The sequence below is a fragment of the Colletotrichum aenigma genome (assembly GCF_013390185.1).
Source record: "Colletotrichum aenigma strain Cg56 chromosome Unknown KSG_Cg56_contig10, whole genome shotgun sequence".
Lineage (NCBI taxonomy): Eukaryota > Fungi > Ascomycota > Sordariomycetes > Glomerellales > Glomerellaceae > Colletotrichum > Colletotrichum aenigma.
This window is the reverse complement of record NW_023500916.1, coordinates 2,672,603-2,695,685: the sequence shown is the minus strand read 5'-3', so window position 1 is coordinate 2,695,685 and position 23,083 is coordinate 2,672,603. Positions and strand designations below refer to the sequence as shown.

General features: G+C 53.1%; 4 protein-coding genes across 4 annotated transcripts; all 4 read right to left on the bottom strand.

The window, feature by feature from the left end:
- Positions 1 to 3,620: 3,620 nt before the first annotated feature.
- On the bottom strand, positions 3,621 to 4,443 carry plyE-3 (putative pectate lyase E; the record flags this gene model as incomplete). Its single annotated transcript, XM_037329834.1, has 2 exons — positions 3,621 to 3,969; positions 4,028 to 4,443. The coding sequence occupies 2 exons, from the start codon at positions 4,441 to 4,443 to the stop codon at positions 3,621 to 3,623; spliced, it is 765 nt and encodes a 254-aa protein (XP_037171797.1).
- An 8,622-nt stretch (positions 4,444 to 13,065) lies between these two features.
- Positions 13,066 to 14,753, bottom strand: CGCA056_v014591 (Satratoxin biosynthesis SC1 cluster protein 4; the record flags this gene model as incomplete). The annotated part of the gene is made up of 8 exons (XM_037329833.1): positions 13,066 to 13,394; positions 13,448 to 13,515; positions 13,570 to 13,952; positions 14,008 to 14,051; positions 14,134 to 14,170; positions 14,224 to 14,350; positions 14,530 to 14,593; positions 14,648 to 14,753. The coding sequence occupies 8 exons, from the start codon at positions 14,751 to 14,753 to the stop codon at positions 13,066 to 13,068; spliced, it is 1,158 nt and encodes a 385-aa protein (XP_037172110.1).
- A 1,641-nt stretch (positions 14,754 to 16,394) lies between these two features.
- On the bottom strand, positions 16,395 to 18,127 carry qutD-5 (putative quinate permease; the record flags this gene model as incomplete). Its single annotated transcript, XM_037329832.1, has 2 exons — positions 16,395 to 17,781; positions 17,847 to 18,127. 2 exons carry the CDS (start codon positions 18,125 to 18,127, stop codon positions 16,395 to 16,397), a joined length of 1,668 nt encoding a protein of 555 aa, XP_037171796.1.
- Positions 18,128 to 21,400: 3,273 nt separating this feature from the next.
- Positions 21,401 to 22,087, bottom strand: CGCA056_v014589 (uncharacterized protein; the record flags this gene model as incomplete). Its single annotated transcript, XM_037329831.1, has 1 exon — positions 21,401 to 22,087. One exon carries the CDS (start codon positions 22,085 to 22,087, stop codon positions 21,401 to 21,403), a length of 687 nt encoding a protein of 228 aa, XP_037172339.1.
- Positions 22,088 to 23,083: the final 996 nt, after the last annotated feature.

The following is a 23,083-nucleotide window of genomic DNA, read 5'->3' as shown; positions in this document are numbered from 1 at the left end:
ATACGAGCAATTCCGCTTATGGGAGCCTTTCGACAATCCACATGCTGTCTTCAAGCCTTGCAGCGCGCAGGATCTCGATATATCACATCTGGACATGTTGTTGTTGTTGTTGTTATATTTAACGCCGTGGCGGCAAGGGCGCAGCCGCCCTTGCGGCCGACCTCCCGAGGGGTATATGGCGTGGAGGGTCGCCGGCTCAAGCTATATACTCTACAGTACACGCCTCTTCCTAACGTCCTCCAAATCTTGCCCGTGGGCTACTATGTGTTCTATTCGTCCCTAGTTCCCGCTGGTTCCCTAGTTCCGTTGTGGTCTTCCGATCCTCTACGAGGAGGGGGTTGTTACTAAGGTCTAGGTCAAGACCTAGTCCCTAGTACCGCGGGCAGATCTTCTGGAAGAAGTCTGTCACGGAGAGAAAGGCCTGGAAGCCTTCATGATCAGTAATTAGCCCCTTATAGTACTGCTCAAGAGATCCTATAGGCCCTATAGGCTCCTGTGAACTAGAAGGGTGGAGGGTGGGCCACTGAAGCCGCCTCACTAAGGTCTTTCGGCAGTAGACTAGGTGGTCTACTGCCTTTGCCTCCCCGCAGGAGCAGGTAAGTAGTGCTTCTGTATGGTTGAAGCGTTGGTGATATTGCTCGAAGTCTCCATGCCCTCAACGGGCTGCCAGGAGATGGTGAAGGATCGCCCGTGGCAGGGTCAGTTCAGGAGGGCAGGCGAGGGAAGCCTTTAGCCCTAGTTGGGTGTGGCAGGACGTTGCCTCTTGCTTCCACCATCTTCTATGCTGGCGGTATATACGCTCTCTAGCAAGCCGTTTGATCCCTGATAGGGTAACATCTGGACATGTAAGGATCACAGACTCTCTTCGACTCTCTAAGACGTCAGGCTTGGGCCGTGAGATCTTCCCAAATTGTCACCTTATGGTGTGCGTTCTTGACAACGTTAGCCTTCAGCTTGTTCTTCACTCACATAGATCCAGACGTCCGGAACGTCCAGCTCAAACAGAAAAAACATAGCTGGGTTCTTTCAGTATAGAGAACACACCCAGAAGCCTTGACTTGGCCACGAATAACAGAAGACTAGTCAGCAGCCTTGTTCTACATCAAAAATGATCCTATGTTGGTTTATCCGCAAGACACCTATGCCGATCTCGTGTTTCCTACTCTCGGAAGCGCGAGACCTGCTGCTAGACTGGGATCTGCCTGTTCAGGCGTGCAGCCGAAGGATTACCGAGTTGTCAATCACCTAGATCCCCGTAGCTCCAGAGAGATCTACGTGGCTGAGTTCCTTACTTTTCCGGATGGTTGAAAAGTCGAGCTTGAGCATAGAATTCACGTTGGAACTGTCGTAGATGTTGGGGAAATCCTGGGAGGTGCGAGAGACATACACTTTACTGAGCAGTTCACCTCTGCGGGCAACCTTTCCAAGATGAATAAGCTTTGCAGGCTTAATCTCAAATTCAATGATTAAGATCATTCCTACACGTTCTACAGGACAGAGACGTATACCTAGGGTCTTTAGAATACTTATAACTATTAAATCGATAATTTCACAATGTAGAGATGTAATTACACCTGGGAAGAAGTTACTACCAAGGTGGACGTTAAAGTTCTGAAGAACGATTTTGTGTCAGATTCAACAAGGCCACCAAGACCGGATGACTCAACCCCGAGACCGTGGAAGCCTGCGTTCAACATTCCGACGATGAGCTACGAGTTTGACGATCTATCCGTAGCTAGTGCGCAGGTCTTCAAAAAACTGGACTGGGAAATCGCCGGTTTCACGAGCGATCAGTTTGACGTCTTTTTTGAACCGCATGGCCCGATCTCGGCCCAAGACCTTCGCGACCCAGAAATGGAAGACGCCATCGTCAAGAAACTTGCTCAACTACGCCCTCATTGCAGCCCAATTAGCCAAACCCGAAAATCGCTTCAACATGACCGAGAGCTCTGCAGACCAGAGTCCTCCATCCAACAGCCTTTCGAAGCTAAACTCAGCGGTTACCGACCACGAGCGATGACGCCTCAGACAGGAATCGGAGGTGACCTGGGCTCTTGTCACAATAATGGCATCAGTAGCTCTGGCTAATGTCTGGGCGCTTCTCTCTACCGCATCTCGTCATTTTCTGGGGAAAGGTTTACCGCTTGATATGGACGTGAGAGGCCTTGCACCGAATGGTTTCAATAGTATGGCGGCGATGTTTGCCTTGCTCAAGGGCTCGAATATCCGGGCACATCTTCCGGACGACGTGGAACGGCTGTCTTCCAAACGGCTCTTTGAACATATGGCTTATCTGGAGTTCCAGCTTGGTTGGTTTTATCGGGCGAAGGATCAATCTAGAGTCTTCACCGGGGGTGTGATCGGAGATCCAGGTTTCATGTTCCTGGGATCGAAGGAGAGTACAGCCAAGGAAGAGCCGCCGGTTGCACCATAGCATTTGTTGAAGAGTTTTGCTGTCCGGGCGGGTACTTCTAGCTAACCGGGCGGGTAGTAGATATACGGCGATAGGGATGATCGACAACAATAACCAACGATAGGGACAGAGAGAAGGATAGGAACAGCGACCAAAGTAGTAAAAGTATCAACTGCTGGACCTAACATAGGTAGCTATCCGCCCGGTTAGCTAGAAGTATTCGCCCGGATAGCAAGACTCTTGTTGAATCCACGAAAGGTGTCTTCGTGAAAACACAAATCGATTGGACACAAATCATCATCTACATTAATGGAGAAGCTGGCCAAGTAAGGCCCGGACGGTAGGGCGGACTCGTCGGCGGAGAGGAAAGAATTCGTTCAGTTCGTAAGCGTCGAAGGCTAGAGGCATCGCTGGTTTCGCTAATTTCGCTCCGTAGGTCGATTCGAATGTTGACTGCTGACTGTGCGTTTGTGCACGCTTCGCATCGTGGTTGAATATCGAGGTCTTCGAAAAGGTTGCTGCATGGCGCAATAAGTATCTGGTCGATTTTTTTTGTTGCCCGGATTTGCCGAGTATTTCACCAGAGGGAGCAGAATAACAATGGGAGGACAGATAGTCTTATTCATTTTATTCTGGGGACCCGGCCAGGGTCGATGCAGGCTTGGCTCGAAGTTGACGCGTTCCATGATCTTGGCTCGGTTGTGTGCCGTTGCTGCCGTGGGTGCCGTTCTTCCGTCCGGGGAAGGCTGAGAGTGCCGTGATACCCGTCGTCAAACGTCTTAGGATTAGCGTTTGTGGATAGCCAAGTTTATCCAGGTGGAGGCATCTGCAATGACATGCATTTAAAGATCCGACCATCAAGTTTATTTTGACGTTTTCCGGGGAAGGCGTATTGGTCACGTTAAAAGAATTGTCTGAAAGAACCACTTGCGAATGAAGTTGCGAAATATGTTGACTCAAGTCATGAGGATTATATTGTTTAAATACACTGACCCCATGTTCATATGTACACAGAATGACCAAGCGGCCCAGTGAATGCGCATCAGCTTACACACCACAGAAAAGAAACAGTCGTGGTTCGTTGTCTTCCTTCCCCGTTCTTTAACCAGTAAAACGAAGTTCACTCGCGTCTCACAGAGACTGAGCGCATGAGAGATGCACCGTAGCGACCAGAGACCCAAGATGAAGACTGAGCAAAGCGAGACGCTTAGCAAGCCTTGAGAGTGGAGTACTTGCAGGCGGAAGAAGAGCCGGAGCCGATCTTCTTGGGCTCGTTGCCGGGGGTGGTGCCCTGGAACTCGGTGCAGATCTCCTTGACGGAGGTGGCACAGGTGCCGGTGATGGTGGAGGTGTCACCCTTGTTGGAGTTGATGCCGGTGAGCATCTTGCCGTTGTAGGCCTTGACGTTCTTGACGACGACGGTGCGCTTGCCCATGGTCTTGCAGTTGCCGCAAGAGCGGTAGAGCTTGCCGAAGTCGACAACGGTGAAGCCATCAATGGTGACGGTTCCGAGACCGTTGTGCTGGATGACCTTGTCCTCAGCACCGCGAGCACCACTGTAGATGTATTGTTAGCCGCTGCAGTGAGCATTGGAGTGAGCAGAATGTGACTTACCCGCCAATGACGGAGGCGTTGCCGTCACCCTTCAGGGAGAGAGCATCCTCGCAGACAGCAGTCCACCAGACGTTGTTGATGGTGCAGGAGCCCTTGCAGTGGACACCCTCGATCTGATCGGCACCGATGATGGCGTTCTTGAGGGTAGCGCCGTTCTCGAGGAGGAAGACGGCGTCCTTGTCGCCACCCTCAGCCTGGCCAGTGCACTTGACGCCACGGCCGTAGGTCTTCATGCCACCGTCGAAGGTACCCTTGACGGACTGAGCGGCCTTGTAGGTGACGGTGCCCTTGGAGGCGGGGATGGGGAAGGAGGCGCGCTTCTCGATGGCGGCGGCGCCGTTGGGGCCAGACTGGCCACCGGGGGCGGCGAGAACGGCAGAGGCCGAGATGGCAGCAAGGACAGCGGAGAACTTCATTTTGAAAGTGGTGGTTGGTTTAAGAAAACACGTAGAGTTGGAATAGTTGGATGAGTGTTGACAACGAATGAATAACCACCAGGGTTAAAGAATGTGAGTAGTTGGATTGGTAAAGGAGAGACGGTAGCGGAAGATGCTGATGAGAGGATGGAGAGGAAAGAATAAGCTGATGATGAGCAGGAAATCTGCGCCTTCTTATATCGAAGAGTCGCTCTCGAGATGCTCCCCCCGAACTGGTGCCAAGACCACACCACCACCTGCAAGCAGTGATCCTGATTCTGCAGTCCTATCCCTCAGCCAAGACTTTTCCAGTGGGACCTCGCATTTGGTCCAGCTCACAGATACAAGCTTTCGCCAGGGCTGGGGTGATTGAGGCCCATCCAGAACTTCTAGTGTACCGCCCGGTCCACTATGGAGTGAGATTGAGTGCGATATGGCCTGCGCCGCGGCAGGTGATGGCACCAGGCTTCACATTGAGTTGACCGGGGTTTAGGGGCAAAAGTGCGGATGGAAGCTGGGCGCAAAATCAATCGATTCATTTCGGGCACAGCCCTCCTTCCCTGTCGATAAGATCCACCTTGATATCGGAGGATGGTTCGGACGCTTCGGCGAGCCGCAACCTTCGCGCAGGAACAACATGTTTGGCTGATCACAGGGGCAGAATGACTGCCCGAAGAGGATGTCAAGGGCATGAGCAGCGCCAAGGACAGGGCCGTTTGACTCTTAGATCTCCAATTTGCCCATCGGCTCAGGGGGGGCATGACTGTGCAAACCTATCAGACCCGTGAGCGAGTTGGCATAGCGTATTGTCTGTATCACTATCCGTACCAGTCCAGAGAAGGTTCACATTTCGTATTTGTCTAAAAAGTGGCGCTTTCTGCATTCTGGACCATGAAACATGTCAGGGGCTGTCACAGGGGTGATTGACTGGTGAAGAAGAATTAACCCATGTCAAAGATGGGTGGAGAGTCTCCTTTTTGGGGGTGGTTTGAGGTTGGGTGAGGTCACGTTGCCAGCAGTTCGGAGTGAGCAGAAAAAAATAAACGAGCCAAAAAGTCGGCCATAATCCGCAATGTTTCCGTGCACTCGAAAGCAACGCTAGCGCGCGGGAAGCGCTCCCATTCGCCGCCACCCATGTTTCGGTTGTATATCGAAGGGAGATGAACTGGGGCTCCGGATGGAACCAACTTCCATTTAGATAAGACCCGTCACCTTGGTCCTGAGTAATTCCCGAGCTCACGGAAATGGAAATGCGTTGGGGACTTTGGCACCTTGACGGACGCCTTCTGAGCTGGCATTGCCGAACTGGCAGCAAGCCGACTTGTTCTATCCGTAGCGCTCGTCTAACCCTGACCTTGATGCTAGAGCTTTTCTCGAATAACCTTACAAAGATTAAGAGGATGCGCATATGCTATCGATAGACTCGATATTGGTGGAGCGCGGCGCCAACTGAACCGAACCGCTTTATTGCCTGGGGCCAGGGATCATGACTGGCCAAAGTCTTAAGCCGTGGCGAGCCTGATATTACTGTTGGTCGCTCACTGGCCAGTTGGTGCGCTGCGCAATCATTACCCGTAACCTTCACCGCAATGCCCGCTAAAAGATCATGCTTTCCGTCCCCTGCTGAACTTTCGTGACCTTAATCGACTGTCGGGGGTACCGCTGACACTGAGTGAGGACGGGCCAACTCTACAGCGGCTACGGGCAACGGGAGCAGGTTTTCTGACTCTGAGACAGTGTTGATTTAATCCGATTCAACATGCTACTGAAAGAGTCGTCTTCCGTCATGTGTGGATCAAGCATTGAATCATTACACTACGGTCGCTGATGTCCAAAATGACTAGGACCCCGCTAGTTTCAATGCGCCACGCGATTGGTCAAACGATCTCCAGTTTCTGCAATATATCACCAACTTGTGCCGTCTGGAATGTGGGTGGACGTTACAGTCGCTGTAGGCAGAGTCGCAAACTGCAGTGCATCGCGGGGCGCGCGCAGCGACAATGGGCTTTTTGGGTTATTCCTCAATGTCACCTGGCTGCTATCGGCCCTGGCCCCGACTTCTGTTGCAATGAAACAAGGTAGAGAAGGAAGAATAGAGTCAGTCTCCGTCGCTCTATTGCCTGTTCTAGCGGTGTGTGAATGCAACGCGGGTACGGATACTGGGCATTGGGCAACAGGCACATGGAGCGGAGATCGGATGGCCTCAATCAACATTAACAACAAAGCCCATGGGGCCACAACGCTTGAACCCGGCAGCCTGGCAAGGGGGTGGTCCGTTGTCTGTGTGTGCCCCCTTTTCCCACCAATGTGCAGTCTCCATTTAGCTCGAGGAATTCCCACGGCACTTCTCCAGAAACGTGATGCCAAGACGTTTGGAAAGGAGATGATGCCAAGACTGGAACCTCTGCCAAGACCTTTTAGCATCCATCGATCTGCGCACTTTGCACACACGAAACCGAGGTCACTGACCAGCTCAGCTCTGCGCGATCATGACGAACGTCTTTTGGGTTTGCCAAATTCTGCTCGACGCGCTTCGTTGAAAAACTCTCTTTTTGCAGCTTCAACGACCACCGGACGGCCGAATTTGAGATTCAACGGCTTTTCCCCGGACGCTCCGAGAGGCCTCCCGCCTCCCCCGTCTGGGACCTCGACCGGCGAAAAAAGGGGCCGAATCCGCCGCTTACGGGGGTCGGAGTCGGCCGGCTAGAGCTGGCGAAAATGCCAACAGAGGGTCATGAGTGGGTATCGTCCTTGAACCATTTCCACCCCGAGATTGCGCCCCAAACGGGAGCAAGCATCGGTTGATGTGCCAAGTGGGCGCTGTATTCTCATCCAAACATTGGACTCGGCCGCCAGCGTGCTTTTTTGCCCGCGGCAACAAGACTGCTTCAGGTTCACATTGAGATCAACAACAGGAATCGGGGTTTTTTTGGTACTCTGCTCATCCTTGATTCCTCCGGCTGGTACAATGCCCACTTGGATATACTAGGAAAGCCTCTATGTTGGAGACGTATCGTCAACCGCACCAGACAGGATCCAGTAAAGTTGCTTTCGTCCGAGAAGGCTCGTAAAAAAAATCGGATTCATCTCATGTTTAATCTATCTGCATTCCATGTTCTCAGGTGAGTACACCTAGCCAACCCCTGATTTACATTGTGAGGCAAGTGAGGACCAGCCTCACGCCTTACTTGCTACCCTACCTGCAGGCAATCAGATCTTAAGCCAAGGGATCTTTGGATAAGCATAGGGGTCTTGCACTAGGTTACGAACGTTCAGCCCCCGTGAACGCATCGTACAGATTGCCATGCAGCACAATCGACGTTGCGATTACAACCCGAACCACTTTTGTTGAGTTACCTACTGGAAGCAGCCGACGGGATATGATCTAAACAATCGTTCGGATGGAGTACCCATTCCCAATTATTGATTCTCAGTGGAGGGAGAATCACTTCCGTGGATTTCGTGCATGTCCTCGGTAGCATTGACTCCCGTTCGGTCTCACACCATGAACGCATGATCGTGAAAAAAAAACCAAGATTTTCTCGCAGAGTCATTCGCGTTCGTAAATTCAAAGTATCCGAATCAGACTTCTCCGCAAGTAATTCTCCAGAAATGACATGTCGTCGACGTCTTTCTCTAGATCAAAGGAGCCGGCATGCTCCACGTTGGGCAGAATGCCGTGGGCAGAACGCGATGGAGACGCGAGGCTCGTCGGAGCTCGAATCCGCCAAATGCCAGCGCAGCAGGACCACACCTGGGTCATCTATGCGTATCCTTGCTGGCCGTACTGACATCCTTGCCAAGGCATTCGGTAATAGCCCTTTTGAATTTTTGATTACCATTACCGTGAGAAATCTTCACCGCATAACAAGAGACGGCCGCCGACATTCAACGTGACGGGGAGCAGCTGACCCTGCCTCATAGCTCCAGCACAAGGCTTCCCTATCAAAATAGCCGCCGAGCACGTTACAGAAGTTGTGGTCTATCATCCGATGATTTCGATAAAACCACCGCCAAGCACGAATGAGGCCTTCTCCACGAGCCAGCAACTCCGCGCCTACAGGAAGCAAACACATCCACCGCGGCACAACCTGGCATCAAAAGTGGGTGCTCAAAGCGGGCGCCTCGCCCCTCAAACACAGCAGCTCTCCCTATGCAGCCACTAAGGGCGCATGACCAGGTACAAAGTGCATGTACAGCCATCAGGGGGATGGCATTCTCCATTATTCAATTTGTATCTTGCTTCTTTACAGGTTCAGTAGACGATAGACTTGCTCGCTCTACTGGCTGGTATCTTAGAATACGCTGTCGTTGCGGATCTCACCGACTCAGGAGCATAGATGGACCCAGCCCCCAACATGAAGCCTTGCTTGATGGCTCGGACGAAGTATGTCTAGACCGCCGGGGAGACGGGACAAGCAACCGATGCAGCTAGAATATTCGGGATATCTAAGGAGATTGTCGGGGGCCGAGGACAAGCAATCTAGACGATAGTAGCTCTTCTTGACCGAGATACACTCCGCCCTTCGCACTTTTGTGTCCACACTAATGAACTCATCAATGCCCACGCTAATGACCCGGCCGAGTTCTGGCCAGACCTAGCGTTGACCATCATCTCCTGGAGTCTTCACACCGCTGTCTAGTTGAGTCATTTTGGCAGTCTTGGCCCAGCAAAGCTGACCGCTCCTTCGTGGTGTTGAATCCAGTTGATGCCATCTTTCCTACCGGACGCCCCTTTTGAGCTGCCTAAAAGCCGCTTCGATGAGAGCTCAAACGTCTGTATGCTGGAAATGAAATGCATGTGTGAGATAGCTGCGGAGGCCAGAACATAGTTGACGTTCTGGATCCGCCGCTTCCGACATCGTGCTATACCTTGGCTCAGTTCCCTTCATCATCTTTGTATTCGAATTTATGGGTGACCTTTTTTTGCTGCGCCTCTTAATTATGATGCTAATCAAATTGGGCTACGCCATCATTGATGCTTGGAAGCCTTGAGATTGACAGCATGACGCTACCTACCGGCTTGATATGGCCCAGGAGGATGGAAGACTGGTGCCAAAGACTCTCCACCAATTTTTACAAGCATTGAGATGCATAGAAAGAAGTCGACTCCCATTCGGAATCGCTGCAGCCTGTAAACCGCTATCAGTGCCTGACCGGTCAGTAATGAAGCCGACGCGCAGTGGCTGGAATTTCCATACCAAGAGTTTTTAGAAGAAGCGTGCCTTAACCTAAATGAGCCGACAACTTCAACCATGCCTTCTCGTACTGTATTGCAACAATAAGCAGTGCACATCCAGGGGACGCGGCATGTACTATCGACAAATGTGTGCGGTGTATTGATGCACAGTCCGTGGCCCCACGGTCGGGCATCACCCGTTGTCCCTCAGCGATGGGCCAAGTCTCGTTCAAAACATGTTTTTGACGTTTAAGATTTCGAGTTGATTGCTTGTCGCGAAATGCGACGTTTGTGTTGGATTTGAGTTTGACCTATAATGAAGCTCGGTCACAATAAGAGAACAAATGCCACGTGCCGGTGAATTCAAATGTCCCGGTGCCTTCGCACCTGGCCCTTGCGCAATATCGATATGTTTTGCTTGAAAGGAACGTGCGTCAGCGGGATTTCATTTAGCCATGGATATCATGAATACTGTTCAAACTCTATCAAGGTACACCAACTCGAAAGTCGATACATACGTAGATCAGATGGTAATTGCAGAGATGACAGATGCGTCAGAAAGTATTCGAGTGGCATAAAGATAATATAACGACAATGACCAGAGTCGAAGCCTTAGTAGCCATGATGTTGTTGCTCTGACTTTGATCAATGGCGGCTGTTTAGCACCACCGACCTGCTTCTGATGGCGAGGACTTTCCAGACATACCAATTGATACATTCCAGCTGGCATCTTGAACGTGATTCATCCCTTGTACATTGTTGTCATCTCTCTCCTTGAGCTTCCTGCTGCGTCGCACGTCCACTCCACCTCTGAATGTAAGAGACATCATAACCAGAAGTTAATGCTTCACTTCGTCGGAGCCCGGCGATTCAGAGGGTTGAATCAGTTGTCAAATATGCTTCAGGGATGCGCAAGTTCTATCGAAACTCAGAATTTCAGGTCGTCAGGGTGGTTCCGTGACTGATTTTATGTCACTATTGACTTTTTGAATATTGCGTTGGCATATTACACCCGACTTTAACAGAAATAATTAGCCGTCACTAACTGCGATTTACATGGTGCTCTGATCACAAGAAGATATCTTGGATGAAACGGATCAAAAGCCTCGAAGGCTGACTTTTGAGATCTCAGCGAAGACAGCTGAACTGCAAACCCGCGATATAACTGTGCTAGATCGTGAGAACTCAGGATATATAATGTATTTTTCGTCAGGTCCACAGCCTGGGACGTTCTATTAGAAGCTAACATAGTTTATATCGTGTTCCGAAACAACTTCTAGAAGCTGGGACGTTTTACTTCTTTATCACTCATTTTCAAGACATAATTCACAAGTTCGATTGCCACCCCATTTGACCCGCAGGAAAGTACGTTCAATACGGCAAGCAAAACACAAGCTGTCAGTCGTCAAAACTTCACATTCTATAAGAAAAACTGCATATTTCTTCCGTAACTTCCTGGCTCTCCTGTCGATCTGAGTCCGTCCGCTCTCTCTCGAGGACTCGGGAACGCAGAATCCAGCACTCCCCTACAACCTTCAAGAGACAGGAGCATAACATGGTATATAGGGCTGTAGTTCAGCAGGCAATTCCCGCACAGAATAAGCCGCTGCTCTTGTTCAGCCACAACATAAAGACGCCAGAACTTAACGACCACTCGTTCAAGCTTACTATGGTTGTCCTTTCACACGTGAAGCAGCCCCTGCAGTTCAACGGATCGAGAGTTTGTCCCACTCCGAGGCCCCCACCATCTCGTCACGACGCACGCTACGAAATTCGCTTGGCTTCCACCTCTCCCATCGGAGCATGTTTCTCCACTCCCTCTACTTGCCCTGATGGTCTAGCGGTATGATTCTCCCTTAGGGTTGTTCTTCGACAATTCAGGTCTCTGGGAGAGGTCCCAGGTTCGATCCCTGGTTAGGGCCCAATCCTTTTGCTTTTTGAGGGTTTTTGGTTCTTCAATAGGTTTCTCTGCTTTCGGTGGTCATCGGCCTACAAGGATTGACTGCATGGAGTCCTGTGGCAGGCAATTATCAGTGCAGACGAAATAAAATCGATACGTACATACATACTGTATCTTCTGTTATTTTCGCAACCCACATGCTGATCGCGCATCCCCAGCTGCCTTGAAAGCCCTTCGGAGTCCTTACCGAAATGTCGCCATTCGCAAGTTCGGCTCCGCCGCCGATCGGCCGTTTCAAGCGGGTCAACGAACGCGAACCGAGTCTGGGGTGGTGACGGAGTAGTCCTTCTTGGCATGCAATGAGAAGACGACATCGCGAGCGGGTCGTGCAACAATTGCCGATGTTCACCGCCATCGTCCGAAATCTCCTAGAATGCAGGTCAAATGCCGCCCGCAACTCTGTTCAAGCGCATCAGAACAGTGATTCAAGACTGAAAGTTTGGATGAGTTAACTTCGGCCAAAGTCGGGGCGAGAAGCAACCTTCCGCGCTCTTATCCGTCATCTCCGTCACTCTCCATGAATCAGATACTTTTGACGGAAAAGCGCGACACAAGTCAGTTTCCCGTAGGTTGGGATGCGATGAAGCTGTTAAACTAAACAGCCGCTGAGCGGTCTTGGCAGTATGAAGCTCATGGCCTCGTGCTCTACTACCAAGATGCTCAGCCACAACTCAATTGATGGTCGAAACGAAATGCGCTGCACGTTGAGGCCTTGAGATTGGATTGAGATGTACAAGATAAGATCACAGAAGTCTTGGCAAACACTATCACCGACTCAGGACCTAGTCCCACGAAACTCTGGATGTACCTTCTCAATTCTCGAATCGCTTTGTATGCCGTCAGACCCCATGTGTATATTCCATCAGTGCCCCAAACATTCGAATCGCCACAAACAAGACGTGTTTGAGCTTCAATCGCCCCGATTGTTGAGGGGGTGAAAGGCAGGCCTAACAAGATGATCCGCCGACTCGTCTGAACTCTCACATACAAATGCAGTTTCATGCAACGCTGCCCTTCTTGACATGTGCTTGCCCTGTATCGAGACATGCGAAGTCGTTGAATGGCACGAACCCATTGAAACAACCAAGTCTGGCAACTCTGAAGCGAAACATAGTTGACAAAACAGTGATCTCCATAAGAAGGACACACTGGTTTCGCAAGTATCACGAACCTTCTTGATGACATGATAACGACTTGACAGTTACTTTCTACTTTCTTGATCACGTTCTCACATTCGTAAGAAACCCCGAATCTTTGAGCCCTTATCAGATACCAGTGACATGAATGATTTTTGTTGTCCTCGCTAATTCTTGCATGTGTCTCGTATACTTCCAAAATTGCTAACCTGTCTAAGAACCTATTGAAACTTGGGGTATATGTGCGTACTCTTAGAAATCCATATTGCGCCGACTCCTTATTCAATGTTTCCACAAAGATGACCTCTTAACGTACGAATGCTGTAAAGAGAAGAGCTGCTCTGACCTCATTTCTGCTGCCGTGAGCCACCTATCGTAAAAGTGGCGCTTTTTGGTGTATTTGTGTCTGTTAAAGACCGGGTATCTGGTTGAAGAATAGAGACTCCTGTATTGTCGGACTTCATAGATCTTCGGCTGTTGGATACAGGTCGCAGTTCGGTGTTTGTGTTTTGGGTTGATCTGGCAGACCTCGTAGACCTCGTCAAACTCTGGCGGGTCAAATCGATGAGTTTCGGGAAGAACTTGACAGCAAGCTGCCTGGCAGCTGGCATGCAGGCGACGGAAATTCCGACGCAGAGCTCGACATAAGACCAGATGATACCCCATAGAGTCTCAGCTGCGATACTAATGAGCGAGGATTCCATGAGTGTCGAGGAACAATAAACTTACCAGTGATGTTGAAAGATGTGGCAAAGACGAGTAAACTTTTGATCCGGATAATGCTCACGATTGTGAGGCTAAGGACCGCATCAGTGAGGAATGAGTCCGGGATAGAGCAAGCAACGACTTACAAGACACCAACGCCAAACATTGCCATGACTCCCAACTTCTTCTTTAAAGGAAGGTTGAGCTTGTACACTTGGGATGCCGGCAGAATAAGCACCCAGACATCCAACCCAATGTTGAGTGCGACATGGGTGAGTCCGATCAAGTTCAGATCGGCACACTTGCCGGGATGCCGGCCGTCCCATCCGTTCCAATAGTGGTTGAGCGGCTGGCATTGCAACAGGCTCAGGAGGACGTAGGAGAACCCAAGGAGGAAGTTGAAGCCCTGCGTGCACCACAAAACTGTTCTGAACAAACTAATGCTGAAGACTCGAAGGTACAGACAGATGATCGAGGCCTTGATCACCGCAAGATCCAGGATGTAGAACAGTTGAAGGACAAAGAGTAACTGTGGTTGATTAGTAACGGGATATTGTAGAAGTATCAAGGGGTTGCAAACTTACCTTCAGAAACATTGTAATTTGATAGGGGTGAAGCTTGAAAATGTCTTGGCCAAGACCATAGTTCAACACCGACCTTAATGTTAGCCCGCCATTTCTTCACTTTCGGGAGGTCTTGCCAAGACTTACTGACGAATGTTATTGGCACAAACGGCAAGAAGAATATCTATTCCCAACAGTTAGTGTTGTTACCTGTGTCATGAAGAACGCTGGACATACAAAAGCCAGCACAATCGTTGTGTCCTCAGCTCCCCATGTCGTTAGGTGCAGACCTCTAGCAATCATCCGGGCGGCGAAGAACGAGATCGGTAGGATAAGCAGGAAAATCAACGTGTAGCGTGCCGTGCTTGTCGTATCAGTCAATGGAAATCCGCATGCAGACCACGTCAGATTTGTGACGGCTACCCAGCAGGTCAGCAATCGGTGTCGGCGATGTTGTCCGTCAACACATACTAAGCGCCTCTTGGACGGTGCATGCCGTCTTTACGCAGTCTCCCACGAAGCCATTGAACACAGGATTCGTACACAGACATGTCGTGTTGTCGATGGTGCAGGGTTACTGAGGCAGAGCCTTGAGAGCGCATGTAACCTAAAGGCAAGCATCAGCAAGAAATCCATCGTGCGTAAGACGAGGAAAGTTCACGGACAGCACACTGCGGGGCCGCGCCCAAGGCGTCGGTGAACGCAGATCCAGACACCAGCCTCACGACTCCCGCAAGGACGAGCAACGAGACCAGAGAGGCCCTCATGGTGGACGGGTTGATGCCGGTGGGATGACACACACGAAGACAATGGAAGGGACAGTGGTTACACGGGATCACAATGCGCATGCATGACGGGCGCAATGTCTATTAAGAGCGGTGCCTCTCCCTCCCGACGAAAACGGCCTAACGGGCTTGAACTTCTATGATGCTCTTGGCCACTGAATGTGCCGATGCGCGTCAGGGGGCAGCGCGATGGCCCAGTCCCAGGAGATTGGCCACGCTTGCACGCAAAGCGCCTTCAAAGGCAGCACGGCCGCTGGCAGCGCGCGGGCTCTGGGGAAGCGAAGCGCCGCCATTGCTGCTATCCGCTGTCCGCTTCAAGCCAACGTTCGTTCCTCTCAAAGAGATGCATTGCTTTCGTTGAAGAAGATCGGGCCATTGGCGGAGCTGTGGCTGAGACATCGGCTGTCGTCGTGGAGCTTTGGGCGTCCTGTGGTCTTGGAGATGGGGGACGCGATTGGGTGCCGCTGGCATTCGTGGCGCATCCGGGGCAGAGGTTCCTGGGTGTGCTAAGCTTCATCGAGACGGGGCCTGGAATCTGGATGGGCTCTGACGGTTGGCATTTTCGCGCTGCTCGGGATCCTAATCCCATTGAAGCCGGGCTGAGCCACAGGCATCGTCAGTTCGAACCATTGAATTCGATAACCCATTTCTATGTGACTCTGGACCGAGATCCAACCTGTCGCCCCCTCGACCTGAAGCCTCTCGCCAATAGCTTGACACTCGTTCCTGGGCCAGGGGCGGTGGCACCTATATTTTGATCGCTCGCCACAGATGGTCGCCTTCCAAACACAAGGGGGACTGCTTTCACGAGCCGTAGATATGCCGATGATCCATTCCACGAAGTTGCACTGAAGTCGTGTCGTTGGGAGCGTGACCGGATCTGGTCTCTCGGTTCCATTGGCGGCAGAATCGTGCCAGTCGACTAGTCATTGACGAACAACACGGCCGCCCCGTATTCGGTGCGTATATCAATGGCCGAGGACGTCCAGTTCGTTCCGCAATGCCATGGCCGCGCCGACAGGTTGCATTTCCGTCCCTCAACAGATTCCAGGATCCTGCACCATCCTTCCTTGATGTTCCGAAGGTGTTGATATATCTCTTTGCCGATGGCCCGTCCTCGGCCGAACCCTGTCACCTTTCACACGCGGGCTTTCCCCGTCCTAACCGTAGTCCCTCACGGCAATTCTCCGCTTCCCCACAGACATAGGGGTAACGGGCCATCTCCGTCCCCCCTGTTCACACCTCGACCGCAGACGGGGTCTTCTCCGTCTGGCTTCTTTGCGGTCTTTGTCCGTGTGAAAATGCCTCTGATCTTCATCCAATACGTCGAGTTGCGTCACATACATAGCGTAGGGAGGGATTCTATTCCCTGCAGGGTTTCACGCGCACCGCCATGCAGACCGATCACAGCTTTTACTCTGCTGTTTGAGCAAGATCAAGCGAGGTTCAGTTCACGCCAAACGACATCAGATTTCAGACGAAAAGTCATCATTTTTGAAAAAACTGTTTCTTTTGAATCATTACTTCTTTGGGTGCATATTGCATTCATTATATGGGCCCTTTTGTTTTGGTTTCAACCATCAGACGCTTTCAGGCATCTATCGTGTACACATTATACAATCCCTAAACCTCCCTCTTCTCAGCGTGCATCGCGGCACCCTGCACGCCCTCGGCGGCCTCCTGCTTCTCGTTGTGGACAATGTCGCGCTCCTCGGCGTCCGCGTTGCCGTACAGACCGATCCTGTACCACGGCAGCTCGAACAGGCGGTCCATGCTCTCGAGCGAGCGGCCGGCGGTCTCGGGCACGAAGAACCACACCCAGACGCCGCCGATGATGGTAATCGCCGCGAAGGACCAGAAGGTGCCCATGGGCGAGATGCCGCCGTGGTCGGTGGAGAGCAGCATGTTGGGCACGGCGCGGGAGTTGCCGTACTGGTTGGCGAAGTGCAGCGTCATGGCCCAGGAGGTGGCGAGGGCGCGGACGCGGAGGGGGAACAGCTCGGCGGTCAGGAGGTACTGCATGGAGTTCCAGCCGAGGGCCCAGCCGAAGCCGGAGATGTAGATCATGGCGATGGCGCCGCGGGAGACGCCGAGGAGGTTCTCGGGGAGCACGAAGCTCTCGTCGACGCCGAGGAGGGGCACGTGGGTGAGGAAGCCGGCGACGTAGATCATGGCGACGGCCTGCAGGGTGATACCCGTGAGCAGGGCGCGCTTGCGGCCGATGACGTCGACGAGGAACAGCGCGCAGAGGATGGCGGCGGTGAGCTTCACGACACCGAAGACGGCGGTGACGAGCAGGGACTCGTTCTGGCCGGTGATGCCGAGGATCTTGAACAGGTCGGGGGCGTACAGGGTAATGGAGCCGGCGCCGGACCACTGGGAGAGGAACTGGACCATGGTGCTGAGGTAGAGACGGTACAGGTTGCTGGGGACGAGGAAGAGCTCCTTGACCTTGCCGAACCAGGTGGCGCCCTTGCTGGCCTCGAGCTCCTCGTGGTGGGCAGCCTGGATGTTGTAGATCTCGCGGGTGACGTACTCGTGGTCGACGGAGAGGTGACGCAGGTGAGCCATGTTCGCGGTGGCCTCCTCGATCTTGCCCTGCTTGACCAGGAAACGAGGGGACTCGAACTGGAAGAAGGTGAGGATGAAGATGATGCCGGCGAACATGATGTGCAGCGAGGTAGGCACGAGCCAGCGGTTGTGGGTGGTGTCGCCGAGGTGAATCTGGCAGCCGTAGTTTGTGAAGTACGCGAGGACGATGCCCAGGTACACGAAACCGGTGAAGACGCAAGTGCACAGGCCGCGGACGGAGGCCGGGGCGATCTCAGCGAGGTAGACGGGGCCGACGACGGGCGTCTGGCCGACACCCAGACCGGCGATGAAGCGGCCGGCGTAGACGGCGCCGAGGTGCCCGTTGTTGGCCATGAAGATGGCAATACCGATAATCCAGATGACGCAGAGCTGACGGGTAGCCCAAATACGGCCGATCTTATCACAGATGACGAAAGCACTGAACCGGTCGTGTTAGTCGGAGAAGAGTCAAGCGCAAAAGCCACCCGAGGGGCGTCGACTTACAAGAGAGCACCAGCAACGGAACCGAGCTGGACCATGGCAGAGACGTTGGCCTTGATGTTGGTCTGCTCAACTTCGCTGTACTGATCGTAGTGGATGAACTTTTGGAAATCCTTGGAGCCGAAGGCGCCAGAGATGAGACCCTCATCGACACCACGGGCGGCGCCCATGAGGCCGAAGGAGACGACGGCGAACCATAGTCGCCAGTTGAAAACGCCCTTGGGCTCGCCAAGCTCACCGAGCCTGAAGACGTTGATGGGTTTCTTGACACCACCTCCAGCCATTTTGGAAACTGTTTCTTTTCGGTGCTCGCTCGGGATGATTCGTCGGCGGGCTAGGCAAAGAGAAAAGAAGGGTGCGTGAGGTTTGAGGTATGAACACGACGGTTGAAGAACGGGAAACCGTCGAATGGGTGAGAGGGGGATGATATTAATACTCCAAGAAGATCTGGGGAGGGAAAACGGCAAGTGATCGGACGGAACACCAGCTTACATGAGTGACCCAGATCACAAATGCAAACTACACACCACGCGCACACGACTAGAATCCCTCCCTCCCCGCCCTCTGCGAGATGACAGCCAGCGGTCAATGCGACCCCGTGGGAAAAGGGTCGTAGGGGGACATCGGGGGGATGGCCCGCCGACCGACCAATCGCTCAACTTCCGTTCCACCATCGTGAAAAATTGCGAGGGGAGGAACGGGTGGAATGGTGTCCTGGTTACGAAACTAGACAAGGGTGTCTTGGTGAGTTGAATGGGGAAGGGTATGGGGATGAACATGGAGATGCGTGGGGAGAGAGGAGAGACGATGCCTTTGGTGCGTAAAGTGGGCGGCAGCTTGCCCATATCCGGCTGTAGCAACCGCGCGCCGGCGGCTTTGGTTTGGGGTAGTTGGGGAAAAGACAAGGAAGAGGAGGAGGAGTAGGAGGAGTGCGTAGGACGGACTACTCGAGTCGGGGGTTGGCAGACAGACCTTTGCCTGCCAGCCTGGCCGGGATGTTCTCCGCTGTCCGTATTGTCGGACGCGCGCGTTGTGTAAGCTGTTTCTCTGTCTCTCTCTCGCTCTCGTTATTTTTCTCGGCGCAGTTTTGCCGTATCTCGCAGCTGTATTATCCACAGTGATGCGCCATGCAGAGACAACGGTTTTGGGGGCCCCTCGGTTTACTAGATCTGGAAAACGGGCTCTAGATCTGTTTGATACTGGGGGGTCAGAAATCATTTGGTATCCCAAAAGTTGGCCCCGAGAAATTCGACGGAAAAGGGGGGCCTTGAATTAACGGAAAAAGCTCTGATACAAAGTCTAAATTCTCAGAATCGACCACCTGCCGCGGAGAACTGGGATGACTTCCGCTCATCTTCAGATGACCGTTCGCGCCTCTGGGATGGCCCATGAGGCCACGCGAGGTTAGAGGACGGCCATCACCCCGCGCATCAAGGCCGATAGACTCGTATTTCTCACGGTTAGTGTTCTCAAGCCAGCGGTTTGGGATCAAGAAGCTCCCGCAAGTTCCCGTAATGCAACACACCAAGAGACAATTCCACGGGCAGGGATGCAGTAGTGTCTCCCAGCTCAACAAGAAATGAATCGCCCGAAGAAGCAAGGCCGCTTACGTCCCGGCTGGGGGAAGGGGGACAGCGGTCGCTGGGGAGGTGAGGTTGGGGTAAATCTGCCCAGAGAGGGTGTGATGCACGCGAGAAGGGCGAAGAAACCGCCTCAAGGCTTGTCTGCACCGGCAGGATGGTGTTCCGCGGCGCTGGATTGGACCAAGAGTTCGACAAAGGACGATCCCGCCCAGTGCCAAGTGACGTGATGTTCCTTGGGAGCGGTGCTTGCTTGCTTGCCAAGTGCGCAAGCCAAGTCAGGGCCAAAACCACCACAAGGCACTTAGTAGAGACCCCCTGTCCTTAGGTGGGAGAGCGGTGCACCGCTCCGCATTCTCCGCGCCTTGGAAGTTTGGAGACGACCATCTGTCTTGTTCTCCCCCGCAATGCCAAAGATTTTACAGGAATAATAGCTGCGCTCTGACTCGTCCAGAGGGTGCGTTTCCAGATTTTGCTGCTGACCAAACATTGGTAGGGAAAAAAAAGAGTGGGAAAGGCAGAGAGATGCAACGCCAGGCCGAAGCCCTCGCAATCGCAAAAGCCCCATGTCGTCCCATGATCCATGTCCCCAACTTTTTACGTGGAACCGCTCTCAGTGCCTCCAGAAGTCCAGCCTAGGAAAGTCAGCCAGATTTGCTCCAAGACTTCCCCAAAGCAGCCAATCCCAAGGGCCGGTTCCCTCAGCAAGTTCGCAGGCGGCAGAGGCACCGCAGCTCGCCGCCGGCCGGGTGGGGCCCTGTTCGGGCTGCTTTGGGACTAAGTCGACGGGGTTTGTCCGCGCGTGCAACTGCCGCTCGGCCATCTTCCGTGAGGGCGAACTCGCAAGTTGCTCGTCAACCACCGACGGCTGCGGTTTTTACGCCCGCGGAACCTTCAGAATCGAGTCATACTGGCAGTAGCCCCTTGTACACTTGTATGCCTGTGCCGGTTATTGTTACATGAGAAATGCAGATGACCAGGCCAGGCCCATCGGGCCTCGACCGACAATTCGCCTCCCCATCTCTTTGCTGCTCCACGAACTCCAGTCTGCTTGCCTGGCTTTCCCCTCAATCCTCCCAGGCAAGATGGATCTCGCGCGAATGAATCCCCGTAGTTTAAGCTTACATGCCGTCTCGGCCAACCAGGACATCGATGATTGCGCAGTGGCACGCCCGGTGATTCGTACGCAGGCAGAGAGCTCCATCCAGATGGCCAGGATATCCGACCATCCGTCTCATTGCACCCTTTCTCTGCCCCAAAGTAACTCCCCAGGTCCCCTTTTCCTGCTCGCCCGCTCCCCAACCCCAAAGTCTCCACGGAGAAGCTTCCTTCGATGGGGACTTTACGGGGTAAAAAAAAACTGGACTGGGGATATCTAAGCGCTCAACTCGCAGTGCGAGCTCGGTGTTTTCCCACCCACACTTTCCCTTCACACACACCGCACGCACGCGAAGAGACCTTGGAATTGACGCGAAATTTCTGCCAAAGAAATAAACCCCCCACTCGTCACATGGCGAAAGGCGCAAAAGGAGCACGGATTGCCGCTGCTCCATACTTGCCATGCCAGGCAAACCCAGCCAACCCGGGCCAAGGCGTGTAAATTACCACCGAGTCCGACCAACGTGCGGAGGTCTCTGAGTGCATGCAAGTTGGGACCTCATACGATTTCCAAGACTTTTACCAGTCAGTTGGTCACGGGGTTTACATGAAAATTGCAAAAGATCGCTCATCGCGCGCTGTCAACGTTTCCTAACACACGCCGGCGTCGGAGCTACCACCCAGAGCGCGAACCCGAGTGATGATCTTCGGGTCGTGTAACCCCCCTCCCCCCTTTGAGAATCCTGTTTTGTGTGTATTACATGGTCATCATTTCTGGCGCGTCATGTCTACGTAGTCAAATTTGCCCGACACAATCAATTTTCGAGTTTTCTCCCAGTATGCGTACACTCACCGAGTTGGCCCCTGCCCAGGTCTCTGCTAGTTCTCACCTTTCAGGGCCTGGTCATCGTGAATGTCAACCCGGTGGGTGTCCTCGTGCTGCGCTCCATCGCAGGGCAACATCACAGCCTCATCGTCCGAAGGGAGGGGAATATCCTCCGCATGACACTCATTAGACTCAAACAACTCATCCAGACCATATCCCTCAACCTCAGTAGCATCAGGCTCACCCGCAATGGCATGAAACTCACCATCCCCAGCAGCGCCAGGCACATCCTCCCAGAACTCCATAACAATGTCGCCGTCATCCCGGCCCACAGAGGTCTCCTCCTCGTCCTCCAGGTAAAACAGCAACTGCTCAGCATCATACTTGCCCAGCCACTTGCCCTCGGTGCACCGCTCAGCGTGCTTCGGCCCAAAGAACTCAGCCCAGATCTCCGCGAACTCGGCGTCGAAGATCTTGAGCAGCAGCACCTCCTCCGGCTCCGCGACGAACAGCCCGTCGCACGCCTCGCACGGCGCCTCGGCGATTTGCGCCAGGTCGCTGTCGTCAAAGTGCGTGACGATGCGCCCGCACGAGCCGAAGAAGCACATGCACCGTGCCGGCTGCGCGCCGCCGCACACTTCGCGTCGCGACACGACCACGTGCTCGCGCCGGCAGCCCTTCTGGGCCACGCCGCACGCGGCGGCGGTGCAGATTGCGGAGATGATGTACTGGATGCACATGGCAGCGAAGATCTCTGGGGGGTTTTCCGGCGGGAGAAGTCTGTGCTGTGGTGGTAGTGTGAGTAATAGCGCGGGTTCGTTTATGCCGTCGTATTGTTAGCCGAGATATGTGATGCGACGTGTTGTTGCGTTCTGGTTTGGTGAGAGCAGGTTGATTTGCCATCGGACGTGGGCCGATTCAAATACGGGAGCGCAGGTTGATTTGGCCATCGTGATAAAGACATTGTGTCGGTGGTGATGTCTTCCTGTGGTGTTGATGGGACGTGCATCGAACACCGAACAAGGTTCTCGTTTGCAAAGAGCAGCATTGTGTCACAGTCAAAAGGTTTAACGTCTTTGTTCTGGAATCACTTGCCTTTGATTGTTTCTTAAACAGAATGCTCCTGTGTTTACCACAAATGTCTCTTTGCATCATCGGCTTTCTTCTCTGAATCTTTTGGTGATCCGCACGACGTTCAGAGAAGCATGCCAAGGCAGCCTTGGCAGCGGTCGTCCAAGCCCTTCCAAGCCTCTTGGCGCCACATGGACGCGGCTCCAGCCAGAGCCTCAACTCCCCCAACCCTCAGAAAACGCATAGCAGAGACACGTTGTTCTTATTTTTGACAACCCAGGGGGAAAGTATGTTGCGGGAGGATCAACGGGCGTCACACCCCCCTTCCCGCGGAACCTAATCGCGGTTCCAGCATCTTGGGTCATGGAACGGTGCCGCATAGCCGTGAGCAGGTGTGTGCGAGTCGGAGAATACTAAGCGCCCCCAAGGAAAAAAACGGTTTGCTCCCTTCCCCCAACGCCGTGCCATGTTGGAACTGCCTGAAAAAGATATATCCCGTTGGTGTTAGGCGAGGCACCCCGAATCAGGAAACCTCACCCCCGTCCTTCTCTCCGGGGTTCCTTTACTCCGGACCAATACCACTCGCAGCAGACCGTCAAGAAGGGTAGTGACAGTCCTCCGTCATGTATTACCCCGAACATGCCCTTGTTCATCATAGTCACACC